Genomic DNA, 24,029 nt, shown 5'->3' with positions numbered 1-24,029 from the left:
TATTTTTGGGTGTTTCTTTTAAAAAAAAGGTCAGCCCACTGGTATATTGCAAAACAATCGACAGTGTCAATGGCAAATCGTTGAACTGGAACAAACTTAGTACGAACCAAGATGTCGAGTGATGGGTTGGGAAAGATATATTTTCAGGTTATAAGCTTGGCTTCTGCCGATAGTGTACACAATCAATAAGTCGTAAGGCTCAAGAACTCTCTGAAATATAACCTTTGCCAACTGGGTATTGGGTAACATGAGCTGGATATTGTAATTTTCTTTTTACACCTATGATATGTTGGGTTGATTTATCTTCATAACCCTACACATGACTCAAGGCCAAGGGCAAAGCTAGCCGATAATATCAGCGGGGTTAGTTTCATTATATGCCATAGTAAACCTTAATACTAGAAGGTTTTTGTCGGCTAACCTCAATGAAAAGGGCTAACTCTACCATGACACAAATGAATAATTTCTCAATTATAGTCTATTGGAACATGTATGATCGGATCAACTCCCCTCCCTAGCAAGATGCCTCCAGAAGTGGCTCTCTCTGCCACAATTCTTTCCATGTATAGCTTAGTACTCTCTCTCATAAAAAAACCAACTTCTGTAGAAGTTGATTTTTCATGGAGGGTGTACATAATTTGAGTGGATGAATTTATTTTTGAAAAACTTTTGGATTGATGAATTTAGATGTAGAGAAAGGGAAATGTGCAGTCGATCCGTGGACAGAACAATTTGCGGCCAGTGGGTCCCATAGGGCCGGCAAGTGGGTCCCATGGGGCACTCAGTCGATTTGCCGTGGTATTGGCGTTCTTTGTCCGGGTGCATGGTATGGACCATTACGTGGGACCCACACAGAAAAATTCAAAGTCATCAGCTCGTTTTACATATTCCACTCCAGATAAAAACAAAATCCTTTTAGATTCTAACTTTTTTCTTCCAACTTCTAATTTTTTCGTCACATCAAATATTTAGACACATATATAGAGCATCAAATGTGGATAAAAAAAAACTAATTCACGGTCCGACTGTAAATCACGAGATGAATCTTTTGAACCTAATTACGTCATGATTAGCCATAAGTGCTACAGTAACCCACATGTGCTAATGACGGATTAATTAAACTCAAAAGATTCGTCTCGCAGTTTACAGTCGGAATCTGTAATTTGTTTTATTATTAGTCTATATTTAATACTTCAAATGTCTGTCTGTATACGTCAAAAAAAAATTTACCAAATCTTTACAGCATTTAAACACGGCCTTAGTCCCAAAATCTCTTGCTCAGTCGATTTTGGTTGTATGGGACACATCTAATACTATGAATTTGGATTCAACTAAAATCTCTTAGGAGTATATTTTTGGGGTGGAGGGAGTATTAGGCCATTCATAGTGCGGTGAGGTGGCGTTCGACCTCAGCTTACCGGCGCAGGAGATTCCGAGCCATGTTAGCGTGGAGCAGTCTCCGCCAAAAATGTGGAGCTTTATTTGTCCACCCGAACCTCGTCAGAACTTGTCATCAGTAGGAAGCCCCATGACGCGCGAGGAGAGGGGCAAAACCGCGTTGGAGAGGCTATGTCCCAAAACGCGAAGCAACGGTCCCCTCATCATCATTGTCATCGAGGTTGCCCTGCCATCGCGTCACCATTGAGGCTGTCCCTGCCATGGAGGGGTTGCGGGATGACCGTCGTCGTGCCGCTGCTGTCGTCGAGCCGCTCCCGCCACTTCCCAAGGTCAGATCCGGTGACTTTCAGGCTGGATCCGGCGAAACCAGCTCGGTCAAGCTATGGAGATAGGGAGGGAGAGAGGTGCCGCCGGTGGGGGAGGGAGAGGCGCCGGAGGAGGGGGAGGCGCGGCGGCTGAAAATGGAGGAAGGAAAGCGTGTGGCCAGCGGAGGAGTTGCGGTGATTTGTTGAGCTGAGGGAGAGATCCCAGAGAAAAGGAGGAGGTTTAAATATTTTTTTTCTAGATTTTAGGGTGTTTATTGTAAATTTTGGACCTTCACATAAATTGAAAAAAAAGACTATGAGAACTGATAAAAAGTGTAGTGGCTGAAATATAAAGTGAACAAGATTTTAGACTCGTACGTCTAGGTTAGGTGACAGCTGAGGCTCCACAAATACGTGGGATACACTCACTGCGAATGCCCTTACTGTGTGATGTACGTCTCCCCGACACGCAGAACGTGCTGCGAAGAAAGAGAGCACGAAACGAAATATCAGGGCACCTGCCAAACTAAAGTACACACAACATGACTTGACTTGTGAAAGGACATAAAAAATTTTGCCTTTTTATTTATTTATTTATTTATTTATTTATTTGCAAAGGAGAACCTATTGGTTTTGAATATGAATGAATTTGCTAGTTATGCTTTGTATTATTTTCCCTCATGACCAAAGTCAACCTTTTTTACACTAAATTTCACGCATCCCTGAGTATCGTGATCTAAGTTGCACAAATCATATAGATTTTGACCCATGATATATAATCCTATGTATTGTGACCATAAAATTTACAAAACAAAACTATTGATTATTTTAACTTTATTCTACTATTCTTTTGAGTTCTTTCCACAATGACATCCTAAATTTATGAGTTTTTTTTATCCATCATATAAATGTTACGTGGAATCTATGTGAGTAAAGATTTTTAAAGTTTTGATATAAGAGTATGTCAAATTAGTTAATAGAGTGGTTTTGAGAAACTTTATGACAAATTGACAATAAAACTAGTGTTATGTGTCACGTACCATTTCTACAACTTTATGACAATAAAACTATTGTTATGTGTCACAATAGGTGTGTTTTATGAAATGTAGTCTTTTTAAAAAAATATAGATTCCAAACATTCAGTAACTGGTTTCCACCTAATAAAAATGTCTTCTTTCTTCAAAATATGCTATGTTTCTTTTCTATAATGCAGGAATTTCTTTTCCACCTAATAACTGGTTTCTTTACCCCTGGCTACCTCCGTAATGCAGGAATTTCTTTTCATCCTTACCTTACCTGAATTAAAGTAATTGTTTTCTTAAAATAATCCCGCAATGGAATTAATTTCAGCCTTTCAAAGAAGTCCTTCGTTGTGGTTAAATATTAAGGTTATATCAAGTGGGGGACATAAAAAAGATTTTTCATGGCACTTTCCTTTAACTTTTTCAGGCAGACTAAAAATAATGCCGCTAGTGAAAGTCACGTTTATTTTTACTAGCGGATAACATAAGCATTCACTAGTGAAAATCACATTATCTTTACTGGCAAACGACGACATAAGCATCCGCAAGTGAAAATTGATTTTCACTAGCGGGCGCTTAAGACGTTTGTTAGTGAAAATCAATTTTACAAAAATATGTATTCGTATCTAACTTTTCCATAAAAAGTTGGATGAAAATAAAACTTATACCAAACTTGTACTATATCTCAATGAGATCTACAACATTTTAGTGAAAACTTTTCCATTTAAGATTATTTAGGGTTCAAAATATTCATTACAGGATTCAAGATCTGTTTTACAAAATTTCAGATATATGATTCAAATAACCTCCAATGGACAAATGACATGTGTCAAACTCTTAGAGCTCTATGAGATCTATAACTTTCTATCATGACTTTTTTTATTTGGAAGTCATTTAGAGAGGCAAATAAGTATTTTAATTTTGAACAATGGAAATCAAAACAATAACATTCTGAATATATAGACATAGACAACAAGTGCTTCATTGTGAGATGATAATGTAACACATGTGTGTCTGTGTGGAGAGAATCTTGTATTCGAATCCTTCAAAAAAATCGCATACTTGTGAATTTAATCCGAAAGAGTGTAAAAATTGTCAATTAGGATTTATAGTTGTGTTATAGATGCACGGTAAAAATCAAAATATTTTTTTATTTTTACTTTCCCACCTAAAAATCAAAATGAAATTATGGAAATCGATTTTCACTAATGGTCGGATGCCGCTAACGAATATCATTGATTTTCACTGAACCTTTAATTGCTTGCGGAATGTTTGGCCGCCAGGAAAAATATGGTTTAGTCTCCAGAAAAAATGTGTTTTGTAGTAGTGGGAAGGCTTATTTCCATTATCGAAAGAAATCAAGTGTGGTTCAAAATTTTTGTACGGAGTACCCCGACAGGCACACAATTGAACACGAACTTACGGTTACTTGGTTGTTGTAGTAACAATCCTGTTGTTTGTCATGACCATCCTACACGCATGCTTATGAGATGTTGATGATCGGCTTAATTGGGAAGATCATCAAACAATATTTATTAAGAGTGTGTGTGTGTGTGAGTAGGGAAAATAGGAGATTATGAAGATACGTAAGATAAAGTAAATAGTGTATAATCAATTAATATAATTTTTGAAGCACTTTTTTTATAATTTTTTTAGAACAACATATTATTTAGCAGTTTGAGAAACGTGTAGTCCAGAAAAAATCATAATTGTTTGTTTTTTTAGAACTATAATTTTTTTTTGCTTAATTTGTCTTTCTTTGGAATCCCAGCTAGCTGAACTGAGTAGTGAACAGTCAGTTCTCTGAAGGCATGCATATGTTAGAGCATGAGCAATGGGTAGCCCCTGGGCATACCCTCACTCACGGCCGTCTGGCTCCATTGCTTTTTAGGCCGCGTTGTCCCCCTACGAGTAAACGCGACCCTCGGTTGAAAGACGCGTCCCTCGGCCACTTTTGGCTGAGCCACTTCGCCGGGATCCACGTTGGGCGCGTGGTGGCTAGGGGTGTGGCTTGTGGACACCCCTCTCACCTCTAGATTTCCCCTTTCCACCTCTCGGCCAATAAGAAGTAGCCGCCGCCGCCACCGCCGCCCGAGTACCGACGCCTCCTCCGCCGGTGCCGCGCCCGTCACTGCCACCATCTCCTCGATGTGGAGCGGCCGACGCCGCTCCATCATGATCTGGCCGCACAGGGCTAGATCCACCCACGACAACACCGGATCTACCGCCTTTGGCTAGCGATGGCGAGAGGCGAAGGAGCCGCCGCTGCCCTGGCCTCGCCGGACATTGTGCTCGCCGCCGAGGGTGCGGAAGAGAGTGGCGAAGAGAGAGAGAGAGAGAGGAGAGAGAGGCGACCGGCGGCGATGACGGATCCGCGACGGCAATGAACAAATCCGCGCGCCACTCTCGCCGTTGACTGCTCGCCGATGAACATATCTGTGACAGCCCTCCTCATCGCCTTCGCAGCTACTAGCGATGGGAGAGAGAGGGGGAGAGAGTGAGGCGACCAATGGCGGCGCGTGAGGAGAGAGGGAGTCAGGCGGCGACGATGCGTGAGCATGGAGGACGAGGGGCGGCGAAGAAAAAGAGGCCGGCGCAAAGAAAAAGAGAAGAGAGAGGGAGAAGAGAGGGGTAGCATAGGAAAATAGCCACTATCGGCTTTTTGGGTTGGGACATCTATTGTGGGTTTGAGTACCTTCACCCAATTGCTTCAAATTTTGAAAAGCCCACCTAGGTGTAGCCTCCAATAGGAGATGAGTACTCCTAAGAGTACCCTCGATTATTGAGGGCACTCTATGTGTGGCTTTGATTGTAGATGTCCTTAGGGCATGTACAATGTAAGCCACTCCTAGAGTGTCTTCACTAACTGAAGCCGCTCTATGGGACACCCGTCTCGTCTCCTAATGAAGGACACAACTAGGTGGGCTCTTTAAAATATGAAGCAACTAGGTAGAGAGATACTCAGCCCACAACGGGTGTCCTAGCCCACAAAGCCCCATGCATATATTTTTACTATCCTACCCCTAATCTCTCTCTCTCTCTCCCCCCCACACCTAATCTCTCTTTTTTTCGTCACCGCCCCTCCTTTTCTCTTTTTCTTCGCCTCTCTCTTCCTCTTGCCGCCGCTACCGCCGCTCGCTTCTCTCTCCCGTCATCGGCGGCCGCGAGGACGACGGGGAGGGCCGCTGTTAACAGTGAAAATTGCCAGTGTGTGTTTTTCGCGTCAACAGCCGCCTCCCTCCCTCTCTCTCGTCCCCGCTCCCACCCACCGCCGTCCGTCTCCGCACTGACGACACTCTCTCCCTTTCTCCCGTCGCCGCCCGTCGCATCATGTCGTCGCCGTCCTCCCCAGCCTCCTCCACCTCGCGGTCGCCGGTCGGAGGTGGCAGAACCGATGCTATCGTGGGCAGATCTGCCCCCCTCCCCCGCAGCCGGATCGGGATGGAGCGGCGATGACCGCGCTGCATCGAGGAGACAGGGGGGCACTCGCCTTTGACAGTGATGGCGCCATTGCCTTCTTCTCTCCCTCTCGCCGCCGTCGTTCGCCTCTCCCTCTCCCTCTCTCTCTCTCTCCCTCTCCCTTTCCCTCTCTCTCCCATCGCTAATGGTGATTAGGATTTGCGCCGGTAGTGGCGGCGCGGCGGATGAGGACGAGGAGCCGACGTCTGCTGGCTGTCGGGGTTTCGAAGCACTAGGGCGAGGGTACAAGGGGAAATTCCGGGGTAGCTTTGGGCGCCTTGGCCACGAGCTCCCCACGCGCTCAACACGGCGCTTAGCTTCAACTCCCCACGAAAAAGTAGGCTAGGCGTGGAGAGAGCCGCGTCCACCTGCGATGTGCCGCGCTCCCCTGCTGGGCGACGATGCCGGGTCAAAAAGCAACGGAGCTGAACGGCGTGAATCGGAGGAACGACCCAGGGACACCGATTGTACATGCTCTTAGAACCGCATAATATTTCTGGTAGATCTTTTCATCCTTGGGCGGGCCTTGGCCATTTTGTATTCTCATTCGTCACACGATGAACGGCTTTATGCTTAATTTCCTCATAGACGTAAGATTATTCTATTCTACCGCAACTGAGTTGCAAGTCATTCATATCATCATATGTATCCATATCGCAAGCAAATTCAATGAACTGGGACAACGAGAAAAAAAAAGTTAAGTATGCGAATATTACAGCTGCTAGCTAAATGAACATACGATATGGATAAAAAATACTCTCTCCGTTTCACAATATAAGTCATTCTAGCATTTCCCATATTCATATTGATATTAATGAATCTAGACATATATATCTATCTAGATTCATTAATATCAATATAAACGTAGAAAATGCTAGAATGACTTAAATTGTGAAACGAAGGAAATATATTATAATATAACATAGATAAAATATTGTTATTAAAAAATATTAATATTTGACTATTTCCTAATACTAAAAATATATTGGGCTAATTTATATAGATTTTCTAGTGTCTTACATAGATTTTCCTAGTGTCTTACATAGATTTTCCTCTCGGACGAAGAACAGTGTCACGTATGTCTCTATATATAAGCCCCATTTGATTCAAAGAAAATTCATATAAATTTTAGAGAATTTAATTCCTATAGGAACTCTTTCTACGTAGTCCTTTGGATCAAAGGAATGAATCTTACGAAATCCCATGAAATCCCTATGAAATGCCTCGTTCTATGTAAGTTTCGAAAGAAATTTAATATAAGATAGAACCTCATGGGAAAAAAAATCCTTGAAGTCTTCATCTCTTCTGCGGCCCAATCAAACGGTCATTCCTGTAATTTTTTCTGTGTTTTACAATTCTCTATTTTATACTTGCATTTCTGTCAAAATCATATGTTTTTTCCATTCCTCTATTTTTTTTCTTTAATTTCCCGTGATTCAAATGGGCCTAAGATTACACCTATCCAAAGTTGGTACAATAGTTCACACTTGCCACTGGATATTGCCCTTTGGCTAATAATGCATGCACGATCTGCCAGTGTAGCAATATGTGTAATTCTAGTTTTGTGAAAGTTACAGCGACTATAGAAAGGATACATCCTCTTTTGTACAATTTGGAAAAGGTTGGAATTCTGAACGCACCAGTATCTAACTCCCCCTGGTGCTCTCTGACGCAGAGATGCTGTATACTCTCTCTGTCCCAAAATAATAAATGTAGTTTTAGCACTGTTCATGTTCAATATTTGACCGTTCGTCTTAATTGAAAATTTTTTATGATTACTACTTTTATTGTTATTAGATGATAAAACATGAATAGTACTTTATGTGTGACTAATTTTTTAATATTTTTTATAAATTTTTTAAATAAGACGGATGGTCAAAACAATGAACACAGATATCTATGGCTGCATTTATTTTGGAACAATGAACACGGATATCTATGGCTGTATTTATTTTGGGACGGAGGTAGTATCAATCAAGCATATTTGGTTAACCTAACCCAACTTTTTTATAGCTGACGATTTGACCCAGCAATGTCGTTTCACAACTGCAAAAAGATCATACATGCAAAGAAATTAGCACTTCTTTTGCCTAATGCAAATAGCTAAATATATCTTCATTTCAAGCTGTACACTCGTAGGTCTTTTTTTATTTGAAACACATATATATTAAAAGCAAGAACATAGGTTAGGGGATAAATCCCATTACATTGCCAGAAGATAAATTAAAGCAAAGAGCCACCCTTTTGAAAAGGGAGGTTAACTCTGGACTAAAGAAGTAGACTTCCTAATGGGACTGAGCAGCAGAAAAGGAGCAAATCGATAGGGAGTTGGGGCAATACCGCGACGACTGCTTCCTTCCTAGAGCCTCATAAGACGTGCACACCGCTTGACAAACCGGTAATCCTCATCGGCTGCCTCCACAGAAACGGCACAGGACAGAGGTGTGATGCTGAGCCGTAGATATTGGTGTGAGCTTCACCGGACTCAGCAAAGGATCTCCACGGAGCTCGTCATTGAATCTGAGGAACTCTAACAATAACCCTGTCGACTGAAATCGCGCAGGTGGTCCGAGCTCAACCCGAATGACAAACTCAGCATGTTTTCTACTAATCAGGCAAAAAAGAGAAGCCAGAACCAAAGACCAATCAACCTTCATCATGCAAGAGTTGTAGTGGCTGCAAAGATCCTCTTGTCTTGCTGAGACGACGAAGTTGGCTGGGGAAGATGAAATTGCATCAAGAGTCTACAAGAGTCCGGCAAGAGCATAAACCCATCCACTGCCGTCTCCAGAACTCCAAACATGTCCTCCTCCACAAGGGCACCTAGCACCAGGGCCATCATCGACGAGGTCAACAACAGCAACAGCCAGCGCAGGTGAGACTGATGAAGGGGAACTAGAGGAAGAAGTCAAGGAGGAGGGGCCAGCGAAGGACACGAGAAGCCACCGCAGTCGACTCAAGGGACAGAGCAGCGACCTCCCGGCCAAAGACAGCGACGCTGCTGTCGACGCCGCCACCAGGAGCCAGCTCCAACCGACAATTTGCCCCTAGATCTTTGGATCTCGCACCTCCACCGCCACCAATCATCATATCACCGCCTCCGACCACTCCGACACCCATGGAGCTCGCCGGCAAAAGCACAAACTAGAGACAAACCCTAACAACAGGAAGAACCTGACGACCTAATAACAGACCTAACCACACAATACTAGTAGGGGGAGGTGGACGGACCTCTCCTCCAACCCTCGCCGGCGGCAAGCCGCCGGAATCGAGGAGGAAGAGGGGCCGGAGAGCTGGAGGAAGGGGGCGGCTACTGTAGAAAGAGGAAGGGGAAAGAAGACTCGAGAGGACGCACCAGCTTACCCCACTCGTAGGTCAACAAGGCATTCTTCGTCAGTTAACATCTGAGTAATCATGTACAATTGAATCATCAGACACCACATTCACCAGCTGCATGCTAGCTACTCATTTACTCATTCGCCATACCCAAACAAAGAGCATAGCTCTGATCCAGCATTATTTATCTTGAGGTACCTATACCACCGATCTAAATCCGGCCGTTCATCTATCGGGGGTAGGATAGGGAACGAAGCAACGCTTGGCATGCTAAGCTCGCCCACGATGCTCCTGTCTATCGAATTCATCCCCTTCTACGGCAGTGGTTGAAGTTGAATAGTGTCGTTATCATCCCCTCAAATGGTGTCAGGTGCAAGGGAAACGGAGGTGTTGAATGCTAGGGATGGCGGTAAAGTTGGGTGCTTGACGAGGTGGATGTGGTGGCTCCGGATGAGCGTGGAGATGGAGGTGGCGGCGCCGGCGCCGGTGCACGGCAAGGTGAACGCGGTGGCGCAGAAGGCATAGCGGGTTGTGTCGTATTTGGGGGATTTGGAGTTGATGGCGAACCAAACAAGAGAACATGGAAAGCCGTTGCCACCGCCTATTGTGACCACATCCCCCTGCCCTTTATTTCTGATGGATCAACGACGGGGGCAAATGGGCAATACTGAATTGGCCAAGGGAGGCGGGATGTAGATCATGGTGCCGGCATGGAAGAAGACGCTGCTAGCCATGAAAATCGTTGACAATCGTACGAGAGCCAACCATGAAATCAACCGCTCAAATCTTCACCAGCGTCGTGATGCATGGATGGAAGGAGCAGCACACTGGGAAGGAATCCAATTTACTCTTCGGTTTCCGGCCCCTCCCACCGCTCCAGCATCCTACTCCACTGGCGAGGCTGCCGGCAAGGGCACTGCCATCCGATGGAGGAAAAAGAAAAGAAAGTGAGAGGAGAAAGAGAGATAGGTGGTGTTTCAAACTCATGAAAATGAAGATTAAGTGAGCGAACGTAAAACAAGAAAGCTATTAGCATATAATTAATTAAATATTAATTATTATAATATGAAAGTTTTCGTATGAAACACGTTATTTAGTAAAGCGTGCTTACTACCATGTACCAATTTCTCCTAACCGTTGGATGGAATGGATCGGATTGCCTAGATTGCAGGTACCGAGAAACCTGAAGGACCGTGAAAAAATCTCCCTAACTAAATAAGCATAAGGAATAAGCATGTATTTCCAAGAGACAGCTTGCAGTTTCTCAAAAAAAAAAAAGGCGGCTTGCAGAAAAAAAATGTACAAATTAATTACAACAGGTCGCAAATTGGTGTATGAGCAAAACGCGTCATTAAGCAGTGAATGTTAAATGAGAATATGCGTGAAATGAGAGCAAGAAACTAAGTTCAAAGTTACTGAAAAAACCTGCTCCCTAAGGTCAAAAGGAAATATTGCTGTGAATGAACCCCTCGTTCTACCAAGGAGACAGAAACTAAACGGCTGAACAGGAATAACTGAAGGGTTCATCAAGCCATTTCTCGCCTTAACCCCTAAAGAAACAATATGCCCTTCTCAAGTAAAGGGAGAACACCATGGGAGTAAAAATACATAAAATGCAAAATGAATTCACTCAAGTCAGGCACATGCTCATGCAAATTGGCACAGAATTCTCATGATCAGGTAGACAATCAATCTGGTTTAACAGCAGACAATATCTTAGTTGGAAACCACATCACTTTCTTATGTAGAGTAACATAGGACAGGACGCATGATCAGACGGTAGCAAACAACATGTAAGGAGCTCCATCAGAAGAGAGAAACCTCAGGACTAATGGCAACTGACCCAAACATTAACTTTCAAATTTTTCTGGATTCCATGACCATGATACAGCTTGCTGGTACAATCTTTCATTTCTTGAGATGGGGGAAGCACTGGTACACATCTGTCTTTGGATGCTTAGCTTCTGCATGCTCCCGGCATTTCACTTCAGATGTGGTGCACATGAATGTTTGCATACACACCTTGCACTGCAATCATGACCATCAAAACAATCAGTAAACTAGAACCAGCTTGCAACAACATGCAAATCATTCATCTGCACATAGCTATTATGTTTCGAAAGCTCAACTATGAATTCACAAATTCCAACAAGCAGTAATCAACAAGGTAATTGACTAGGGCCATAAGCAACTACACTTCAGAAGGAAAACCAATACACATTCAAGCTCATAGTACTAACACACAGAAGGCATGATGCATCAAAATGAGTTACTGAAGGCCTAAATAACTGTAAACCACTGGAGCCACACAGGCGACCCATTTCATCGAGTCACATTCAATGCCAAGTGTGCATGATCTGCATAGCCCAAGGCAAATTCCACAGATCAAGAATTATGAACAGTGTTATTTGTCAAAATACTTTACAGTTTGTTGTCGAAACGACAACCGCATACGTCGAAAGACGTCGTTACTCAACAGTGGTTGGAAAAGAAACGAAGTGTATTAAATTTTGAATTTTTCTTGGGATCCCCCCATTACATGGCCCTAGGGGACTATTTATAGCCCCATTATAGGTTCTTACTACTAGGGTTTAGGTTATACGGGGGAATTTACATGGTTGCCCTTATGAAAGGGACGTTCACAGGGTTACATAATGTCAAGAGGACTTATGGGCCCTTGATGGGCCGTCAGGCGACCGCCGGCCCTATAGCCCCTAAGTTTGATGGGCCGAAAAGGCTTCTTCGGCCCTTGCGGGGGCGAACTGGACATGGCGAAGCCGTCCTTCTTCGAGCTGGATGCCAGGGCGAACTGGACATGGCGAAGCCGTCCTTCTTCGCTGGATGCCAGGGCGAACTGGCTATGGCGAAGTCGTCCTTCTTCGGCAGGTACTCACGCGACCCTTCGCCTCGCATCATCCTTGGTTTATAGCCTTCGCCACGGGTTTCGGCAAATTTGGTCAAAGGGCCTCATGCCATCCGAGCCCCTCACAGGCAAGGGTGAGAGTGGAGCTTCGGCCGAGACCGTGCAAACCATGTGGTATGGTATGTGGCGCCCCCTTTCGACCGATGCTTCTGCCGAAACCTACACTGTTCCTGCAAATAAAATATTCTTATTTGTACCGGGCCGGAAGGGAACAGTATTGGGCCTTTTACTGTGCTGTTTGGATGATGAGATTTTACCTTTACGCCTACCCTTGCGCTACGTGGCGCCTTATGATTGGCGGGTAGGCGAAACGTCGGCCCGGTGGGCTATATATTCCCACCCCTTTCTTTTTCACCGCCGCACTCGCCATTTTTACTGCATGCGCTCTCCTCTCCCGTTACTTCCTTTCGCTGTGTCTCTTGAACTCGTAGGTGCTTTGCCTACCCTCTTGTTCCGCCACCGCCCACACACCTTTCGCCATGGCCCCTCGCAAACCAAACCCTGTTCAGGCGGTTGGACCGGACCCTGGCCGGGTCGACGACAACACCTCCTTTTTGGGGGTCTCTCTTATGGACGACGAGGAGCTGGCGAAGCTGGTCAGCTCTGGGGCGTTGGTTGAGGGGCAGGCTTTCGCCCCAGGGAAAGCCGTGGTGCCGAAACCTGCAGAGAATCGGACGGTGGTTTTTGCTGTCTTTTTCGAGGCTGGGCTACGGTTTCCATGCAACATGCTGTTGCCGGAGATCCTTCGCCTCTTCTAGGTGGAACTCCCACAGTTGAGCCCGTCGGCGCTGGTTCTGATCTCGGTCTTCGACTGGGCATGCCGGACTTCCGGGTTCGAACCCAGCGCTACCCTCTTCGGCGCCATATTCTTTGCCGCCGTGAACTCGAAGACGCTGGTTACTCCGGCTGGAACGAAGAAGACGGTGTTCGGGAGCGTGAACTTTAACGTTTGCCCCTAGGAAGCGTAGGGCTCCTGCTTCGTCGGACTCTGATGCTGATGACGAGGAGGATGCCGAAGAACATGACGGCGAAGAGGAGGAGGGGAAGAAGAGGAGGTGGAGATCGTGGTCGAGAAGGCCACGGGCGAGGCAGTCGGGGGCCGCGCTGAGACTCCCGGCTATACCCCCACTCCGAGTCCTGGCCATAACGAGACCGGGGTGGAGTCGAATAGCTCCCCCCTTCGCCAGAAAGACTTAGAGGGGGCGAAGGCCCTGGTTGCATTCTCTTCGGGCACAGCGGCGAAGGGAGGTCCTGTAAAAAAGGTGGCTAAGAAGAAAGGACTCATCGATGTCGCTCGCGTTTTTAGCGACGATGAGTCCTCTGACGGGACTCCGACTTCGCCCGCTGGCCGCATCTTGGATCTTTCGGCCGCCCCTGTTCCTCCACTCGGCGCCGCTAGAGCGGGCGGTAGTACCGCCGCTGAGGCTTCGGCCTCTGCAGAAAGAATCGTGACGGCCGCGGCGAAAGTATTCGGCAGTCCTCCGCGTCAGCCGGTTGCATCGCCGCTGATTGATGCGAAGGGAAAGAGAGCCGTCGTTGAGACGTCCGCTTCGAAATATTCGCTCTCGTTACCCCGCTTCGCCCCTGGCGATTTCGAGACGCGGGCGGACCCCCTTCCTTTTGTGGAGGGGGTAAGCAATCTTGTACTGCCCGCCAGTGCCCCGAGCTTGTTCACCGAACTGAATGAGTTCGATGAGGGGTGCTCTGCTATAAAAAGCCTGGCTGTTCGGGTATGTTTTTCCCCCTTTTTTTTATTTTTACTCTCCCTCTCTTTTTTTTTACAACTGACACTTGTTCTCTTCGCCGCTCCTATTTTGCACCCAGATCCTCGCGGCTCACTGTTCGATGGAGCGAACCGTGCGAGCCCGCCTTGACGGGTTCAAAAGCCGTCTTCGGGTCAAGGATGATGAATTAGGCCGCAAAAATTTGGAGATGGAGGCCCTTGCCAACACCCTTAAGGAGGTGAAGGTCGAAAACAAGCGGCTCCAATCGGAACTGGAGAAAGGGAAGGAAGCTAGGGCCGAAGTCGATCGCTTAAAGGCCGATCTGGAGAAAGAGAAGGCCCACTCCGCCATGCTCATAGATTATTACAACCTCACCGAGCCAAAGATGGAGGCTCTTCGGCAGGAGGTTCACAAGGCCGAAGCAAGCGCTGCGGAGGAGTCACGGCGGTTTTCGCGGGAGATGGTGAAAACCACCGAGTCCGGGCGGACAGCGTGCCAAACGCTTCGCCTCACCCTTACTAATATGGGCGCGAAAGTGCGGGGTGTCCCCTCTGAAGGTGCCTCAGCCTTCGACTTCTCCGAATGGACCCGACAGGCTGGTGGTTCGATTTCGGACTGCGCCACCGCATACGGCGACTGCTGTGCGCGCGTGTCAGCGGCCTTTACCATGGGCCTCCTGCAGCAGTTCGGCTACGAGCACATCGCCGAGTTCCCCAAGTACGCGAAGGAGGATTGGGAAATCAGCGCGCAAGACATTTCGCCCGCACTTCGTGCGTGGCGAAAACAATTCTGGCAGAAGGACGGCCGCTCCACCGCTAAGGCGCGCCTTTTGGAGCAGCTGGCGAAAGCAGAGGCGGCGGACCTTTGTGAAGAGGAAGGCGCGGCGGCCGGAGGGGGTGGAGGCGATGCCCAGGACCACCCAGAGGTGTGAGGCCCTCCGCCCTTCTCTTAGATTTTCATAGTTTTCTTTTGGTGTTCGCTAGATGTGGCGAACCGTTGTATATTCGGCAATCTGCCGCTAACCCTTTTGTTGTAACCGAAACAGGTGGCCGTTGGGCGTTTTTTAAAATATGTATAACAGACCTACTTTTCGCCACTTACTGTCGGTCCAAGTCTTTGACATATTATTATTTCGCTCATTTCGCATTATGCCATACCTCCCCCTTCTTCCGCCTATTCCTACTATGTAAGCTGTGTGTTGCTTTTTTCTACACTGTCTACCAGGGGGTTCGCCGAAAGTCATGCATTCGGCCTCCTTTCGGGAGCTGGCGAAGTCAAAACGAGAAATTTGTGGCGTTGAAGGGTCTGCCAAAGGTACGATGTACATTTCGTCCTATTTATCGCGAAATGGAGATAAACGGTCGCAGCTATAAGGTTTTCAAGGTTGCCGATTGGCTGCGGGTGCACCCCGGGCGAACCTTAGAAGATTACGATCTTATTCATTCAAGACATTTGGAGGATATGGCTCGCTTTTGGCGAAACCATCAGAAGACTAAACGTCAGGAAACGATCTTTCAGCGTCGTTATAGTTTAGTCTGTGTTTCGCCCCCTACTCCTCTTAAGGTTGTGTACGATATTAGTAGTGATGACGAACCTAGTTCGCCTGACCCTTCCTTAGGGAGGGATAGTGATTATGGGGGCGAAGATGTAATTTACTTGTAAGGTGAATTGTATCGTGTGAACCTTCTATTCTTTCGAAGTTAATAAAAATGTGTTTTATTTCCTTTTCGCTATTTTTCGCATCGTCACATTTTGTGCTTTTGTTAGGTCGGAACATGCCGGCCCCTTTGCGTATATTAGCGAAATAGGTGTACTGACTTTTCAGCTTTTCGTCGTTCGTTTTCGATCTGTAGCGTTCTGTGTTGAAAGAAACGCTTTTGCTTTTATGTTGATCGAGCGTAACGTCGTTCGGCTAGTTATTTTCCGAGACAAGCTGTTGCGGTTTCAACGTTCAGCGAGCGATGCTTCGGCCGATTCGTTTCGCCCCCCTGGCCTTTTTCGCTGATCAGGCGTTTGCCTTGGGGTTTTTCCACAAATTATCAATCACACAAAAAATAAAAAGAAGGCGGAGGACACAGAGATTTTATACTGGTTCGGGCCTCCATGGTGGATAATAGCCCTACATCCAGTTCTTTCTCTTTTTTCTCTCTATCTTTTTTTTCTTGCCGAAAGGCTTACATAGTGCCGAAGGGCTTACATAACGGTATGTACATTTTTACAAGTTGGCGATTTGGGTGCCACCCATTCTAGACATAGAAGCGCTTGAGAGAGGCGGCGTTCCAGGAATGGTCGAACTCCTCGCCTTCGAGTGTCGCTAGGCAAAAGGATCCCGTCCTGGACTTGTGTTTGATGAGGTACTGTCCTTCCCACTTTGATTCAAGCTTGCCAACCGCTACTAGGTTCGCCTTCTTCCTTAGGATGAGATGACCAGGCATCAGCTCCGTCGGTCGAACTTTTTTGTTGTAAGTTGCCGAAGTGCTTGTGGCGTACTTGTGCATGTGCTCGAGCGCTTCGACTCTTACCCCTTCCAAGAGTTCAAGCGATACTTCGTGGCCCTCTTCGCCCCCAGAGAACATCACCCTTGGTGAGTTAGCCCCTAGCTCTGCTGGGGTCATTGCCTCATCGCCATAAAGAAGCATAAACGGGCTAAACTTGGTTGGTCTTGTGGGGGTCGTCCGAAGGGCCCAGAGAACCGATAGCAATTCCTCTGGCCATTTGCCTTTCGCTGCCCCCTCGAGTCTTTTCTTTAGTGCTTCTAGAATCTTGCCATTTGTACGTTCGGCCGCCCCATTTGACTGCGGGTGCGCGACCGACGCGAACCTGATTTCCAGGTTAAGCCCTTCGCACATTTCTCTGAACTTATCAGAGTCAAACTGCTTGCCGTTGTCAGTAATGAACTCTTTCGGCACTCCAAACCGGCAAATAATGTTTTTCCAAACAAACTTCTGTACTGCTGCCGAAGTGATTGCCCCAAGGGGTTCGGCTTCGATCCACCGAGAGAAATACTCTATGGCCACAATTACGAACTTGTACCCGTTTCGCGCTACCGAGAACGGGCCAATGATGTCCAGCCCCCACCTGGCGAAGGGCCAAATTGGCGCAATGGGTTGCAAGTTATAATGGGGCGCAGATTGGCTTCGGCCATGACGTTGGCAGCTTTCGCACTTTTTAATTTGCTCAGCACAAACTTTTAACACAGTTGGCCAGTAAACCCCTTCTCTAAATACCTTGGAGGCCACCGTTCTTGCAGCTTGGTGCGCGCCACATAGCCCCTGGTGTATTTCCCTCGCCATTTCCTCACCTTCGGCGAAAGAGATGCAACGGAGTAGAGGTTGAAGCGTCCCGGAGCGATAAAGTTGGCCTGAGACCAACTTATACTTTGTGGCTCTGATTTGCAAGCGCTTTGCTTCTGCTTCGTCGTCCGGAAGCCAACCAGCTTCAAGATATTTAACAAACGGGGTTCGCCAGTCATTTGGGTCTTCGCCCAGTTTCACTTGGTCGATTGCCAAGACTGTCAAACTGTCCACAGGCAAACTTGGTGTGTGCAGTACTTCAAAAAATATGCCAGGCAAATGCGGTCCGCCACAAGCAGCAGATTTTGCCAAGGCGTCTGCTTCCTCGTTCTGGCCCCTAGGCAAGTGTTCAACTGTTATGCCGATGAAGTACTTTTCCATGGTTCTGACAGCCTCCAAATATTTTTTCATTCCTTCTTCTTTTGCCTCAAAGGTTTTGTCAACTTGGCCTGCCACCAACTTAGAATCGGTTCAGATTAGCAAGCGCCGAACTCCCAGTGCTTTCGCCTTCCTTAGGCCCAGAAGAATGGCTTCGTACTCTGCTGCGTTGTTGGTTGTATTAAATTGCAGTCTTGCAGCGTACCGGACTGGTACGCCATTCGGCGAAGTGAGTATTGCCGCAATGCCTGCCCCGTTGTGCGACCACGAACCGTCAGAGCACATCACCTAGGGTTGTTCGACGGGCTCGGGTTCGGAAGCGAACACAGGTGTCCATTCGGCTACAAAATGCAAGTCGAACGGGGATAGCTCTGCCGCCCATTTGCTAAGCCTACCTGAGATTTCCTTGCCTCGGAGGATTTCGCCCAAGGGGTACAGCGAAGGCACTATTACCTTGTGGGCCTGGAAGTAGTGCTTGAGCTTGCGTGAAGCCATCACTAGGGCGTAAGCGAGCTTTTCCATTTCGATGTATCTTGTCTTCGCCCCTTGCAGTGCTTCGGAGACAAAATAAACCGGTTTCTGGCCAGACTCTGTTTCTTGGACGAGGGCAGCACTGACCGCCACCGGTGAAGCTGCTAAGTATAGCAGCAGTTCACTTCCTGGTGTTGGGCTTACGAGGGCTGGTGGGCTCTGCAAGTATTGCTTTAACTCGGCGAATGCTACTTGGCATTCTGGTGTCCAACTGAACTTTCCTGCGCCCCGGAGGGTCTTGAAGAATGGCAGACCTCTTTCGGCCGCTTTTGAGAGGAAACGGCTAAGTGCCGCAATTCGGCCTACAAGCTTTTGTACTTCATGTACACTTGACGGGGGCTTCATTTGCTGAATGGCATCGATTGTCTCGGGGTTCGTATCTATGCCTCTTTCGGAAACTAGGAAACCCAGCAATTTGCCCGCGCGAACGCCGAAGACACTTCTCAGGATTCAGTTTTATGCCCGCTGCGCGCAAGTTGTCGAAGGCCTCCTGCAGGTCGGACACATGATCAAAAGCCCTACGGCTTTTCACGACAATATCGTCGACATAAGCTTCTACATTTCGCCCCAGCTGGTTGCAAAGGACCTTGTATACCAGTCTGGCGAAGGTTGCTCCGGCATTCCTTAGGCCGAAAGGCATCCTGAGGTGACAGAAAGTGCCGAACGGGGTGATGAAGGCTGTCTTCGGGATGTCAGGCGGATTCATATGGATCTGGTGATAGCCGGAATATGCGTCCAGGAAACTCATGAGTTCGCACATCCCTTCCTTCCTTCGCATCCGGTCTCGATCTGGAAGAGTTTTGCTCTTCGTATTAACCTTAGTCATTACTATTAATCAGTTTGTTTGGGGAAAAAATATTTGGGGGGAGGGGGTGGTTCAAACTGCCCCACGTTAGGTCTGCCCTTTTTGTGCTTTGTATGTATGTATCTCAATGGCATTGTGTTGGCAGTTTTGCTATCTGTTAGATGACTGAGAACTGTAATAAAGAAAAGATTTAGTCGAGTTTGCGCACCGTCGAATCCATGTGGGGGATGTGTGAGATTTGTGCTCTAGTTGTCCTCTTTAGCGGCATCCTGCGGTAGGGGGATGGCGGCGGCGGCGGCACCAGATTAGGGTTCATGGTGGGGGGATTGGGGGAGGGGGTCTTTGGGCTTATAGCGATGACTGGAGCGGTGGTGGCCGTGGTGGGGTGTTGAGGCGACACCTCGGCCTTGGAAGAGGATGAGGGCGAGTTCCGGTGATGGCACTGAGGGAAGATTCTCAGATAGGCTAAGAGGGGTGGGTGGGTGGTTCCGGAGGTTCAAGCTGGAGGAGACAGGCGAATAAATGGGATGAGGGAGGCTCTCAATGGAGTTGAGGAGAGGGCAATGAGATAGTGGTGATCGAGGGTGGCCTGGTAGGGAGGGAGTGGTGGCACGGAGGGGCTGAAGATTGGGAGGATGAGGTGGCAAAAGAATGAGAGAAAGAGTAAGGGCTAAGTTTGTGAAGGCTGCACGTCTTTGAACAATCGTGGCCATCAAAAAGTGAGTTCAGTTGACCAATGAATAGACAACCCCTAGGTTGATTCAATTGCATTTGGTAATTTTTGCGCTCTAATTTGAATGTGAAAAATTAGTACCATGGTGCAAAAAAAGAGAGGAAAATATGGTTGGAACATTAAACTTGATTCTCGTAGCACTGGTGAAGTGGTAAGGCAAGTGCAGGATAAGTTCCTCTTGCATTGCCTCTGCTTTGCATATATAAGTACCAGAGGTGAGGGGGATGGGACGGGAGTAAGTTCACCCCCGAGTCACCAGCCAAGTACACCCACCCAAAATATGTGAAATGGTGAGAGTATTGTTTACATCTGACCCACCCAAAAATCCTTGTTCTATCCCCCTCCCCCCCTCGCTTCTTCACTTTCTTTCTCTTTATCCTCCGTCTTCGCCCTACTTTGTACTATCCCACACAGGCCCCTCTTGCGCTAATTTAACCATTTTGCTTATCAAAACCAGATTAGAGTCTATTCCAGGAAAATAATCTGAAACGTTGGGCCTCCGTGTATACCTGAGTGTGCATACCCCACTCATTATACTAAGGCTGTCCCACTAGCCAGCAGAAAGTACAGAGTGAAATATTTACCCCATTTCATAGCCCTTAAATCTAGCAGGTAGACTCGATTATTTGATTTTGTCCTCTGCCTAAGACTTCCACCTTGGCCCGAGTCTCATTTGGTTGCACTGCAAAAACTACTACCTGGTTCTGAGCAGCATCTGTGCCAATTTTGGTTTGATGTGTTTATGAGACTGTCAAGTATTGATTTACATCATGGCATAAAATAATTCTAGCTATTTAAGTCATTAACATGTAATATTGTGTGACTATATTTTTTTTTTCTGTGGAGGAATTGGGATGGTGTTTTTTGCAGCTACCTAGTCATCTTCTTTGGAGTTCTAGTGTCAATGGGGACATTGAAAGTTATTTTATTTGCACCAGGAATTCTGTGTGTGAATGAATTATATGAACCCCATTATTTGTTCCTGGCTCCCATATTAGCATGTGAATATGGGATAGCATAAACACCCAAACACTCGTAACATGGAATAATCGGGAATCTTGCGATGAAGAAGCTGGAATGGGATTGAGTTGTTTACCGAGGACGAGGGTCGACGGTTCAGGAGGTATGTGGCGGTGGCTAGACCTTCGGCCCAATAGGAGGGTGGCATGGAGGCTTGTAGGAGGAGGGTACGGACGGAGTTGTTGAGGGTGCGAATCATGCGTTCGGCCTTGCCGTTCTGCGGGGAAGTATATGGACAGGAGAGCTGTAACAGGGAACCTCTACCAGCGAGAAAGGAGGTGGTGTTGTGATTAACAAACTCGGTACCGTTGTCGGCTTGGAGACACTTGAGGCGGTGGCCGAACTATGTGTGGGCATACTCAACGAACTCAACAATATGGCGATGAACATCGGATTTCTGGCAAAGAGGAAACGTCCAGCAAAAATGAGTAAAATCATCAACCAGCACTAAATAAAATTTGAAGCCCGAAATGCTCATAACAAGAGAAGTCCATACATCACAGTGCACAAGTTCAAAAGGAGAAGAGGTACTGGAGGTGGACTTATTAAAAGGAAGACGAGTGTGTTTCCCTAACTGACAAGCATGGCAAAGGGAATTATTTGTCTTGGAGCGAGGTATGGCGGATAAATGTTGGAGAGTGGTGACGGCGGTTGGACCCGGATGACCGAGGCGGCGATGCCATAATGTGGAGGAGGTGGCAAGGTTGTAGTGGGCGGCGATGGAAGGTGCAGCGGCCGGGAGGGTGTAGAGCTCGCCATGGCTATTGCAACGAAGAATCACGCGTCGGGTCTGAGGGTCCTTAATAGAAAAACCAAACTCATCAAACTCAATGGAACATTTATTGTCACGGGTAAATTGGCGAATAGAGAGTAAATTGCGAACCAAAGAGGGAGCAACAAGAACATGACGAAGGTCGAATCTAGTGGTGCCAATAGGGAGAAAGGAAGTGCCACGGCAAACAACCGGAATGGAGTGACCATTACCAACGGTAATATAAGTTTGTGAGTTGGGGAGGCGAGTAACGAGTATACCGTCGGTGGAGGACATGTGCGAAGTGGCACCCGTGTTGAGAACCCATGAGTTGGGGTTGTGAAGCGTCATTCCATTGAGAGCGGCGACAAGGCCGGCTTGGTCCCAAGCCAGCTGGACAGACCCTGCAGGCGGTGGCGAGGAGTATGGCCCGGCGAAGGCAGTGTGAGCCTGAGGATACGGCCCAAGTATCCCGGCGCTGGGAGAACGCCAGGGTTGCTGCTGTCCTGCCCAGGGCAAAAACACCCATGGTACAGCTTGGCATGGAGCAGGGACGGAGAAAGTGCTGGTGCCGAAGCTGTTGCTGCCGTTGTTCTATCCACCAGGGCGGCCGCCGAATCCACCGCCGCCGTTGCCGCCGGAGTTGCGGTTGTTGTTGCGGCCGCCGTTCTTGCCCTTGTTCTTGCCGCCGTTGCCGCCGCCGGCGCGGTTCTGCTGCTGCCCACCGCTGCCAGAGGAGTGGCAAGTGCCCCCGGTGCAGTTGGAGTGGGCGCTGTTGGCTGCGACGAGGGCAGTCTCGGGCTGGACTTGTACCGAGTTGGCGTTGCGAAGCTCCTTGAGAACCAGCGTGTTCCTCGCAGAGGCGAAGGACGGCAAGACAGGGGCGCTCGCGATGTTGTCGGCCGTGCTGGTGAAGCGCGAGTTGACGCCGCGGAGGAGGTTGAGGACGAGCTGGGACTCGGTGACGGGGTGGCTAACGTCGCGGAGGGCATCAGCCGCCGTCTTCATGCGCTGACAATAGTCGGCGACGGAGAGATCGCCTTGGGTCATGGAGTGGAACTCGTGATGCAGATAGATCGTGCGAGGCTCCTTGTTGGCTTGAAAGAGGTTGTCGATGGCGATCCACAAGTCCCGGGCCGATTGATCAGGCTCCATGGCGAGGTCGAGGACGTCGTCGGCAACGGAGCCGAAGAGCCAGTTGCGGAGGCAGCAATCGGCCTGTTCCCAGGCGGCGTCGGGGTTGGTGAGAGGAGCAGCGTCAAGAAGATCGAGGAGACCGAATTTCCCACACATCGAGCGGAAGAAGGCCTTCCACTTGTTGTAGTTGGGGTTACGAAGCTCGAGGGAGATCGGAACATGGGACTTGACGGTGATGGTCGCATACGGGTTGACGAAAACCGGGGCGACGGTAGAGGTGGAAGACGACACCGTAGCGGAGTCGGTGGCAGCGGAAGTAGCTGAGGAAGTGGACATGGTGAGGGAAGAAGGGCGTGGCAGCCAGGGAGGCGGCGACGCTCGGTGGACACAGCGACCAGAGAGGAAGCAGCGCTGGAGCAGCGGAAGAGGAGAAGAAAACTTGGAATCTGATACCATATAGAATGGAATGGGGAGAACACCACACACCCAATGGGAGGGGTGGCCATGTATTAATATAGGAAGCACATGTACAGGATCCTCAATTAGAGGAGAATACAAGGAAAGAAACAATACAATACAATCTGTACATATATGGCAAAGTATTCCTAATAGGCACTGGGCGAGATGCAACAAGGAGGAAGAGGAAGCGGTGCTAGTCGTTGGTATGCTCGTGCGGTCGTACCTGGCAGATAGTGGGAAGGGGAAGAGTGTTTATATAAACTGATGATACCCCGCTGCGTTGCTGCGGAACATTGTAATAGCTAAATCAGATAAATTGTAATAACTTGAATATGATTAAAAAACTTCTATGTTGTTTCAAGAGTGCTATGTCTATGAGGATTTTTTTTCGTAAATCAAACAAAATTGGCAATTAATAGTATGAGGATACTAAATTTGGTTGTTAGTGTCATGATGTTTTATGTTAGGATCCTCCAGATGCGGTAGTGCAACTTTTGTGTTAGGAGAAGGGATAACATGATGGTCATATAAAGGGTCAATAATATGAAAGGGAACACATCTGGAGGATAAACACATGGGTTACAATCTAGGAGGAGAAGAACCGTTGTTGGTAGGTTGTTCATGTGTCATGAGTTACAAAGAGAAGATTAGCATTGCAGTTTTGCAGCCTGAAAATTTTATGGAAGAGAATGTTTTTTCCATGATATATTTTTGGAATCAACCAGCAATTGAATTTGTACCTATGGTATTTTTTT

The 24,029-nt window shown here is 47.5% G+C and overlaps 3 protein-coding genes across 3 annotated transcripts in view; 1 reads left to right on the top strand and 2 right to left on the bottom strand.

Moving 5' to 3' along the window:
- Positions 1 to 11,164: 11,164 nt before the first annotated feature.
- The window catches only part of LOC4333210 (uncharacterized protein At2g23090), a 43,545-nt gene continuing 30,680 nt past the window's right edge, over positions 11,165 to 24,029 (bottom strand). Inside the window, exon 3 of the mRNA XM_015775718.3 lies at positions 11,165 to 11,548. Coding sequence (XP_015631204.1) covers positions 11,429 to 11,548 — 120 coding nt within the window. The 3' untranslated portion in view covers positions 11,165 to 11,428. The remainder of the gene's footprint in view (positions 11,549 to 24,029) is intronic.
- Positions 14,259 to 15,229, top strand: LOC136355907 (uncharacterized). The gene has a single exon (XM_066309131.1). The coding sequence runs from the start codon at positions 14,289 to 14,291 to the stop codon at positions 15,096 to 15,098; it is 810 nt and encodes a 269-aa protein (XP_066165228.1). The 5' UTR covers positions 14,259 to 14,288; the 3' UTR covers positions 15,099 to 15,229.
- Positions 16,414 to 17,016, bottom strand: LOC136355864 (uncharacterized). Its single transcript, XM_066309036.1, has one exon. It carries the CDS (start codon positions 17,014 to 17,016, stop codon positions 16,414 to 16,416), a length of 603 nt encoding a protein of 200 aa, XP_066165133.1.

Source organism: Oryza sativa, chromosome 3 (assembly GCF_034140825.1).
Source record: "Oryza sativa Japonica Group chromosome 3, ASM3414082v1".
In the NCBI taxonomy this organism is placed as follows: Eukaryota; Viridiplantae; Streptophyta; class Magnoliopsida; order Poales; family Poaceae; genus Oryza; species Oryza sativa.
This window is presented reverse-complemented; position numbering and strand designations above follow the sequence as displayed.

Coding starts and splice junctions, on each gene's coding strand:
- LOC136355864 (XM_066309036.1), bottom strand. CDS start 17,016: ATGTGCGAAGGGCTTAACCTGGAAATCAGGTTCGCGTCGGTCGCGCAC.
- LOC136355907 (XM_066309131.1), top strand. CDS start 14,289: ATGGAGCGAACCGTGCGAGCCCGCCTTGACGGGTTCAAAAGCCGTCTT.